General features: G+C 44.8%; 1 protein-coding gene across 1 annotated transcript in view; it reads right to left on the reverse strand.

The window, feature by feature from the left end:
- The window catches only part of SEC31B (SEC31 homolog B (S. cerevisiae)), a 29,662-nt gene extending 23,426 nt beyond the window's left edge, over positions 1-6,236 (reverse strand). Inside the window, exons 1-7 of the mRNA XM_008948110.1 lie at positions 6,147-6,236; positions 4,499-4,622; positions 3,538-3,733; positions 2,670-2,765; positions 1,457-1,597; positions 520-662; positions 164-263 (exon numbers count right to left, since the gene is read on the reverse strand). Of these exons, the coding sequence (XP_008946358.1) occupies positions 164-263; positions 520-662; positions 1,457-1,597; positions 2,670-2,765; positions 3,538-3,733; positions 4,499-4,622; positions 6,147-6,225 (879 nt within the window). The 5' untranslated portion in view covers positions 6,226-6,236. The remainder of the gene's footprint in view (positions 1-163; positions 264-519; positions 663-1,456; positions 1,598-2,669; positions 2,766-3,537; positions 3,734-4,498; positions 4,623-6,146) is intronic.
- Positions 6,237-10,415: the final 4,179 nt, after the last annotated feature.

Genomic DNA, 10,415 nt, shown 5'->3' on the forward strand with positions numbered 1-10,415 from the left:
ATGGACACCACTCTCATTCGCTCCAGACAGGAAGAGTGCAGAAGACATACTGAGGGAAACTACACTGGCACTCCACAGGGATACATAGAAGGGACACATCCATAGCACAGCACACAACTCTTTCTAAAGCAGACTGTGAGTACTTGTAGCTGTGGTTATGTACCTCCCCCACACTTGGGTTCCAGCACAAGATCCGGTTGTCTTTGGCACTACTCAACAGCAGTTCAGGGTCAGCCTGGCACCAAGAAACAGAAAGAACTCCCCTAAAATAGATCAAAAAAGAAATCAGTCATGTTTCATACCCAGTCCACTTTCCTACCCTGTCACCAAGAAAGCATCAGAAATGCTGCTTAAGCTCAAAAGTGCTGGTTCTCATCTCTACCCTCAACTAGATTCACTGGTGAAACAAAGCAGGCCTAGCAAAAAAAAATCATAGCTCTCCCAAGTCCAGTATCCCAGATGTCTGCCTTTTAAAGATGGAGATCCTTGAAAAGGCAACAACAGCAAGCAGGCCTTCACCTTGTGTGTCCTTCCAGCTGGCTCAAAGGAGAGGTAGCAAAACGCAAGTCCCATATTTGGATCACTGGCAAGCGGTCATCCTCAGAGGAAAGGACCAGCTGGGTTGCAACTTCTGGATGCCAGGCCATTCCTGAGCAATGCATCTAGGCACAAAAATAGCACAGGCTGAATATTCAGCAAAACAAGGAGGCAAGAGCAAAAACGGTCCAGAGCCACATCATTCTGCACTTAACTTGCCTAGAATGCTTCACATCAAGCAAGTCTGGCAAAGTTGTGCTGTATGAAGCAAGTATTTCTATGTTCTCTACAACACAACAAGCCCACTAACCATACAGAAGTTTAAGGATTAGTTCAAAGTTGATCTAGGAAGATCAACAGCTGGGATTAAAATGCAGAAGTCTTCTCATAAATGAGCTGTGAATGTAGAAAGGGAATGTAAGCGTGCCCTATTTTTAGGAACAGCTAGGGGCCTCGTTTTTCTGTTTGATTGGGGAAAAGAGAGAAAGGAGCTTTGATGCTACAACTCCAAGAGAATCAGCCCCAAAAGTCTCCACAATAAAAACAACTGATCCCAAGAACCAGTGCCACTGCTCTGCAGTCACATGCAGCGTGTTGTGACCTGCTCAGAGTCAGTGTCTTTCTTCCACTCATTGATCTAGCAAGATCAACAGCTGGGATTAAAATGCAAAAGGCTTCTCATAAATGAATGTAGAAAGGGAATGTAAGCGTGCCCTATTTTTAGGAACAGCTAGGGGCCTCGTTTTTCTGTTTTACTGGGGAAAAGAGAAAAAGGAGCTTTGATGCTACAACTCCAAGAGAATCAGCCCCAAAAGTCTCCACAATAAAAACAACTGATCCCAAGAACCAGTGCCACTGCTCTGCAGTCACATGCAGCGTGTTGTGACCTGCTCAGAGTCAGTGTCTTTCTTCCACTCACTCTGTTGCTGTGGTCGCTGACTTTGATGATAGGTTCATTCTTCCTCAGGTCCCAAACCACAGCCTTGCCACTGGGGTGAGCAGAGGACAGGATATGCTGCACCTGCCGATTCCAGGACACCACACTGATGTCTTCATGAGGCTGCCAAGAGAGGAAAGGCCACACATGCATCATTGCCATGCTGAGGGAACACCAATCACAGGATCCTGCTGCTAGCTTAACTAAAGGATTTGAAGATAGATAGATTACTCTCTTCAATCACTGATCAACTAACTAGAAACAGCAGCACTGACCAGAAAGACCAGGAAGCATGGGAAGTCCTTTACTCAGAAGGCACAATGACAGTCAAATTCTATGGGAGAATGTCACCTGGAAAAGCACCTTTGTATTTTGGGAGCAGGTAGCGGATTCTGCACCGGCCAAATGTTTCATAAATCAGTCCAGAGAGAACTGCAGCTGAGATGCTTCTACCCTGACTCCCTGGATGAACTTGAATGGAAAGATGACCTTGTGCAACATTTCAGGAGTGCAGTGAGATGGAAAATGATGAAACAGTAATGGCAATTAGCCTTGAATACATCTACTGCAATGCAGGAGACAGTCAAGGAGACAAATGATAGGCTTATTGGAGGAAAAACTTGGTCTGTTTTTAGGCAAGTTTACTATGTTTTTTTCACTTTCAAGATCTGATTGCCCTGAATAACATAATCAGCATCAAAAGATCAAAAGCTTCTTCCTCTTCAAACTCAAGAAACATTACCTAGGAGTAATAGCTAAGATGCATTAAATGGCTCACTGGCTCTGCTAGGGGTATTACTTTCATGAGATATGAAAAGCTTCAGCTGAAGCCTGAAGTAAATTCATTCCTCAGAGAAGGTCCAATAAGCCTTCTTAATCCATCACACATGTCCCAGCTGGATCACAAGATAAACTGGTCAGTTCCTTGATTCAAATCCACAAAGAGCTTACCCATCCATGCAAACTGCATCCCTCCCAAGCTTGCCAGGCTACCTCCCCTCCCCTTATAATACTCTTTCCACCTCCGCAGAATGAAGCTGCTCAGTCAGTTCTGATTCATCTTTCTCCTGACAGATGTCAAGGTCATTATCCCTTCACAGACTGACAAGACCAGGACAACTCCACATACATCTTTTTGCCTTGCCCACTGAGATACAAAACTGCAGGGGTATTGCCCAGAGGAAAACTTGTTTACCTGTGATTTAGACCCTGGAGTCATAGGCACACTGAAGTTATTCAAGTCCCAGATGAAAATTTCTGAATCATTGGCTCCAGAAGCCAAGAGGTTACTCTGTAGAAAGAAGAAAAGCTCAGCTGAGTTTCACAGGGAAAGAGGACGGATTTCTTAAAAATAAATGTAAGCAAAAATACCTGAAAGCTTCTGAAGGGAGATAAAAGCTGGATTTCCCAGCCACTGGTAAGCAGAAAGATACTAACTGGATTATAAACCAAGCACATTTCCAGCCTCTGTGCCTTCATTTGTGCTAGGGTACAGACCTGTTCAAAACGTGCCTGGCAAGCTGCATACGCAGGTGGCTGGTTGTACTCATCATGAGACTCTACCATAGGCCTGGAAGCTGCTGCCTCTGGCCAGCTGAACCTTTGCCCTGCATCCAACACCAAGAGGATGTCTCTGGAGAAGATGCAGGTCTCTGATGAGGGTCTGCAGAAAACTTTCAGCTTGCCTTTGTGCTACCACAAGAACTTGTGTCGTGTTTGCTACTCACGCACGTTGCAGTCCCTTCAGTCGTGATTAGAGCCCCACTAAACTAGACACCAAATGAACACATAAAAAACCTTCTGGTTTCAAATGGGTAACAGTCTAACACAACGGTCTTACAAGACATTTTTACAGGGCATAAGAGGATTGATCAAGGTCACAGGGGACTTCAGAGGAGCCAATTCTGAGGCCCAAAGCAGCCTTGCGTTACAACTACTATGGCCCTTCCAAGTTAAAACTGAAGAAAGAGTTTTATAAAACTCTACACACAAAGGAAAAATATATATTTTTTTAATATGGAGGTTAATGTTCTTTTGATCCTAAGTATCTCAACATTGAATACCTGGAAGGGGTTGAAGTCAAGAGCTCGAACAGGACCTGAATGCTTCTCTGTATGCCCAATTACAGGCTCTGCCTTTGAAGCCAAGATATGGTGCACACTGTACATTGTCAACACACCATTGTCGCCTCCACCAATGATCACTCCAGAGGGCTCTGGGGACCCATTTCCAAAGTTACCCCAGATCAGCTTATGAAACCTAAAAAAAGAAGAAAATAAAGCTGGCGTAGGCCACGATATCATCACCTCTGCATTACCAAAAAACACATCCATGTTCCAACCTACCAAACACAACCAACAGTCTGCACCTGAAATAACTGAGGAAGACTGTGGCTCTTACCTGGGTAAAAAGAAATGAGCTTTCTTCCACGACTTTTAAAGGTAACTGGGACATTAAAAATTAAGAGCTACTCTGTCTCTTTTTTTACCTCTCCCTGCCCCACAAACATTTAGGACCTCATTTGGGATTGGTGGGTGAACCCCTCTAACACTATACAGAATATTAGATTACAGACTATAAGCTTTCTTTTCCAGAGCTGTTTCCTGAAAAATGTTTGCCCACTGGAAAAGCAGCTAGTTACAAATCAAGGTCGTGTTTTATACTTGGTGCAAATGTCATCCATGCTGATGGGCCTCAGAAATCACCTTGTCTTAAAAAGCTGGAAGACAAGATTCACCCTGCCTCTAGTCTCTTCACTGCAAATCATAAGCCCCAGTAAACTGACATGGCACAGACTCCTGACTGACGACCATATAAGTCCCTTCAGAGTTCTACAATGGTCTAACTGCTGTACTTCTACACATGATTTGTGTCAACAAAAATGTTCAGCTTTCAAATACAGAGGTCAACTGATCCAAAAGATCACTCTCTACCCAAAAAAGATTATCTCCACCTCTCCCTTCTTGTGCCAGAAAATCCCTTTCCAGTTCCACTGATCAACACATCAGTATAAGCCTCTAGTACCTGTTTGAGGCAGGAAGTGATCCTTTCTGCTTCATGTCCAGGGAGGGATCCCTGAAGTCAACCTCGAATATTTCCAAGGTGGCATTTGTACTGAAGGATGCATCCAGCTGTTGGGCAGATGTTCCTAGCAGAAGTACAAGGGCAAAACAAGTGGGCATGTTTTTCAGGAGCACAACATACAAAAAGAGCAATGCACTGGAACCTATTCTTGATAGTCAACACAACCTTGGTTGTGCCCATTCCAAGAGAGGATATGTTTAAATACCTCACAAAGAGGAACCAACAATTATGATTTTGAAAGAAATTAGAACTTCAAGAAATTCTGGGCACCAGGGTCACTTTTACCTTCCTTTCTTGGGATAAATATAATTCATATACTCTCTTCCAAACAGCCACACCTTCTGATATCAAGTCCTTAATTTAAAATTATACAAATACGGTCACATCATGAAACTCTGCTACAGGCATGACCCCAAATACTTCTGTATACTGGTCCTCAACCATGACCATACGTCTTGATCAAACCTTCTACACCTGGTCTACAGTAAAAGTTTTTCAGCCTTAGCCAACTAAACATTCCCCAGTGACCCACAGACAGCTAGCAGTCACACAGTGGTGGCTCCTTCCTTCTCCCTAGCTTACAGAGTAAAAGCTAAAAGTAGATTTAACATTGCCTAACAGGACATGGCCAGCCAAACAGGCACCCAGTTACCACAGAGGTGCTTTGTAACTGACTATGGCATGGAGAGTGCCCAAGAGACTATTAAAAAGCAGTACAAATTATGAAATTCTGCAGTTTCTGACCCAAAGCAGACTGAAGCCAAGACCTTTGGTTCAACCAAAAATCTGGCCTCGCTAAAGAAACACAAAATTGCCTATCTACCCCAAAAATGGTAATGTTGCTTTTAAGGTAACAGTTGAACTGTCAATTTTTTTTGACAGTCATTCCTGGGAAAAAAAAAAAGCAAAATATAGCAGCACTGCACAACCCAGGCAGGAGACAGAGCTGAACAGTTCTCATGTTGGGCAGACAACCCAGCATCTTGCTTCCACACAGACACTAAACTCACCCACTCAGTGAACAAGCTGACTTTGTGCTTCAGGAAACTATTATAGCAATAGTGAATAATGAAGAAAATAAAATAAAAATTTAAGCTTTTGCAGAAATATTGAAAATTGAATGATAACCAAAACATGTGACTTTAGAGAGGACAGTTTTCTACTATTTGATTGTCAAACCATATGACAACGTTTGAAGACCAGCAAAGTAAAAGTGACCTTAAATGAACATGATTAGAATGAACTTTTTTTTTCCCCACAGGCATACCAGGTAAGTAACCTTACTGTGTTTTAATTTTTACTGCAAAGCAGGTGTTGGAGCTCATACAGACTTAATCAGATCAAAAAAGCCACGTATTCACTCTCTGAAAAAATCCCTGGCCTTGAAGGTGTCAAAGCTGGGCATAAAAATAATCTTCTCCAGGTCACTTTAAAAGAAATTAAGTCTGTAATGCTTTCACTGTATTGCTTGTAAGTTTTTCACAGATTATTACAGTGAGAATTCTTTAAAGTTAAGGCCAATACAACTCTACATAAAAATCTTTCTGTGACTCATACTTCAAGTTTCACAAATTGTGAGCAACTTTACCTGTTGCTAGATAAATGGGGTGGTTGTTTGCTGGACTCCATGCTTGGACAGCTGTTCGCTCAAGTTCCTTTAGCTTCATTTTCTAGAGTCTAAAAGAAATTTCACAGAGCAGTTAGAACAGCTTGATAAAGTCAACACAAAAATAATCACACCAGTAATAAAATGCCCCTTTGCGAAGGTACCACATGAACAAACTGCTCTCAAAAGACAGCAGTCAGTTATGACTTCCTGAGTGAGTGAATACAGTTTCACTGGAATGAATTAGGGTATTTTAGAAGTCAGAAAAAAAAATCCAAAAAATCCCAGCTGTCTGATCCCACATTTTTTTTTCATATATAGCTCTCTTTTTCAAGCACCCCGATTGCAGGAGAATTCCAGTAAAAGGAAAGGGATCTAAATTAACCAACATACTCAAGTCTTCGGCCCAGGCTGGTTTATATCAGCTGCAGAAATGAATTTAAACAAGTGTATTTGCCAAGTTCTAGCTGCTGCCTCTGAACAAGCTGATGCCAGTATGCACATAGGCAAAAAGAGAGTCGAAGGAATCTCAGGGCAGGATAAATTCCAAGCAGAAAAGTGACGTGGCCACAGAAAACAAAGAGCAATGCTATCATGTGCCAATTCAGTTAATGTACTTTGTTCTTGTTCTTCTGATTAGTGGAATGAAAAAAATAATGTGACTTCCTGCTTGAGTCTGTAAATGGCAGAAGGTGAGAAAAATCCATCCAGAAGTAACTACTCTGTTTCAGTCTGAGCTCTGACAACAGTTCATTTTATTTACTCTGGATAGACCAACAGATGCCTGTGACATGGGGATGCAACTGCCCCATGTCCCTGGGTAATAATGCAGCAGGATGACTGAAAGTCAAACAGCAGGCACCCAGGAGGCTGCAAAGCTAAACACAAGCACAAGTTATTGTTCCATGTAGGATCCTGCTCTTGCTGAGGAGAAACCACCCAGCACCTTTCCATCCCAGACCATGCCCAGATCTTCTAGGCATGTCAGTCACATAAATGATGTGTGGACACACTACTCACAAGCTGGGGGGGGAGGGGGAGGTGTCACTCTCATGAGCAGTTCCTAAACAATTCAAGCTTGGTTGCAGTGCAATCTTTTTAATTAAAATAGAGCTAACTGTGCACTCACATTATATCATGCTGCATAAAGTAAAACTGTCAGCAGGCAACACAAAAAAAGCACCCTGCACCTTGCCAGCTCACTGTGCTGAACCTCTCCTGGTTATTAATGCTCTTTGTGTTAGCTGGGCTGACAGTTAAACCACAGTCTCCACCGTGTGGCCTCCTCTCCAGATGCAGGGCTACAAGTGTCCAGACTTCAGTTTGGTCTTACTCAGGCCAGAGCACAGATGTCCAGCCAAACCACTGAGAACAAGAACCCAGACCCCAAATCAGTTTTGAAAAAGTTTTCTGTCCTCTTGTGGCTTATATGAAGCTATGCTCTCCTGAGGCCCACACAAAGGGAAATATGGTCCACATTGGCTGGGACCTTCTTGGCTAATAACTCCATACTCTTTTTAGGATTTCTTCTCCACCACCAGTCAGAAGGTAAGGACATCCCCTCTCTTCCCCAAGCACTATCAGGACGTGCCCATTGATTACAATTTATTTAATGCTTTTTAGCATTAGCATGCTGCATATCTCCCAAAGTTCAAAGTGCCTATTGCTATTCTCAAATTAACCTTATCCAAACTTAGCTGAGGCCCACGGAAATCTGAACAGAACTCTTGTACAATAAGAGATGTGCAACTATATCCTCACACAGCTGAGTAACAGAGGTGGAAAGGTCATCTTCTCCTTATCACCATAACAGACCCCTAAAGCCCACTTTCCTATCTTCCAGCCCACACTTTGCAGAGCACTGATTAGGGCTCCATTACATTCTTTCTGCCAAGAAGTTCCAGCACCTTCTCATCTGTCTCCCACACTAGTGCAGGAACGCTGTCTGGGTCTCCTCTCTTCAATCAATAACCCTAGAAGTGAGGTGAACCTGCCAGCAACAGCCTACTGCAGAAAGCACCCCTCGACCCCACTGATGTGGGAGAACAGAACAGGTTGTTCCTTACCAGGGGTATGTTCCTTACCAGCCCCCTTCCCTCTTCCAGTGACAGCATATCGACTGTAGGAGCTGGCTGTACACACAGGGCTCACTGCTTCTCTCCTTTTGAGAGGACAACTCCACTGCCAACACTATTAAACAATGGTCAGCTGAGCACTTCCCTCTAGTACCTTAGCCAGCAAGGAAGCAGTGAAGAGTGCAACCCTCACAGACTCAGCCAGGTGACTGGTACAAGCTCCCACGCTTCCGTGCCGGGTCGACTCCATGGCTGGTACAATTTGCATTTAACATACAAAGACAAGCCACAAAACCTATGCAAACAGTATTGATCATTCCTGCAGCTTTTCTTGTCAACAGAGCACTTTGTGTAACAACGTCATCACTGCTGTTCTCTTCTCACCACCTTAAGTCAGGACAGAACGTGGAGGTAAAGCATCTTGCCCACAGCACCTCACCCAGCCATAGGAAGGTAAACAAGGCACCACCATTTGAAGTGGCTCAGGATCAACTGAACAAGGGCAGAAGTGCTGGATCACAGGTACTGAACAGCTCCACTGTGTCCCTGCTTCTCAAGGCCAAGCAGTAATAGCTCCAGAAGTCTGGAGAAGGCCCACAGGAGATGCCTAAGAAGCCAAGATCCCACTATCACACAATCTTTTAAAGAGCTCCTACCAGTTCAGCTCCATTGCAGCTGAGGTTCTGCAGAGGATGCAGCAGCACCTCCTCCTTATATCAGAGGGCTCTGAGTTTGGAAGGAAAAATAAAAAAAAAGCAGCCTGATTTGAGTGTTAGCCTTAGAGAAGCGATCCTTCTATACACGTATATATCCAGGACAGGACTCAAGATCCTCAGAGCAGGAAACATCCCTTTAGCAGCCTCCTGTGGCTGCCTGAGAAAATACACAAGCACGGTGACTCCCGCGGGAGAATTTTTAGGGAGAGATTGCCACCTTCTGTCCTCTCCCAAAATAGCACCTAAGACTTCTGAGAAAGCTCATGCTTTTCTAGGGACCTCTAATTAATTCCTCCTCCTTCTACAGACATCCGATTACAGCCCTAACGCATTAACAAACCTCAGCCCCAACAGGAGTCTCAGGTGAGAAGGGGCATTTCTCCCCAGCTATGGTGCCCTGCACAGCCTCCTTAAAAGGTAACACTGTCTGCAAAGCAAAACCCAGCAGACAGAGCACTCCCCACCACTGGGAAATGGAAAGCACACAACTAAACACTGAAGAGTGAAAAGCACATGCTCTCAAACCTTGACACACCGTACAGGCAATGCTGACAGAGGCAAATTCCTCACCTATACTAACTTAAAATACCTGCGGCTTAGAATACATCCTAAAAGACTGCTGTGGTTGTTGTATTAGCTAATTGACCCTCAAAGCTGCCATAATCACCTCCGGTATCACTCTAATTAAAGGTCTCCTCTCTCTTACACCACCCAAATACTGTCAACCAGAAATCCCCTCCTACTGACTTTCGCAATCCTCCTCCTGCCACTGAGCACCAGACAGCTCCTTTCTGAGCAGCTCCTGCTGACAGTGGACTTCCAACACAGCACACAAAGGAGCTGATCTCCCCTAGCTAAAGGTGGAACATGTGCAGAACAGGAAAGACTCGTCCAAGGTCACCCAAGCGACCAGCAGCCACCCCGGGACTGAAAAAGGCCTCTCAGCCCTAACACAATGGTTAAGACAAAATGGTCACACGGTCTCCACATCCTCCTATCAGTTTAAAACCTTTGTCCTGCCCTTTCCCTTTGCATCGCCCTCCCTTCACAGCACCCCAATATCCTACAGCCAGGCCGCTCTCACAAGGGCTTACTATAAACCCCGATGACAGGCGGCAGAAGGCACAGGGAGACTAATCTCAGCTAATCGCCGGGGTTTGCAAGGCGGGGCTGTTGTAAGGCAGGGCTCAGCACATTCCTCCATGACAGCTCCCGTGGTGTATAAAGAAACTTCTTGTGCTCTAAACACTTCCAAAAGCCACTGCTGCGTGCCAGAGCCGTGCCGAGGGGAGCCGCACAGCAGCGTTACTCTGCGCTCTGGCCACGCAGAGGTGAGGTCTGGGAAGAAAACATCGACCCCGCACACCGGGTGTCACAACCGCGGCTCCCGGCTTCGCCAGAGGCCTCTCCGCGGCCCAGGTCAAACAGCTCAGCTCCCCCGGGCGCTCCCCGCCTGCAGG

The sequence above is a fragment of the Merops nubicus genome, unplaced genomic scaffold, assembly GCF_000691845.1.
Source record: "Merops nubicus isolate BGI_N331 unplaced genomic scaffold, ASM69184v1 scaffold10969, whole genome shotgun sequence".
NCBI classification, from domain to species: domain Eukaryota; kingdom Metazoa; phylum Chordata; class Aves; order Coraciiformes; family Meropidae; genus Merops; species Merops nubicus.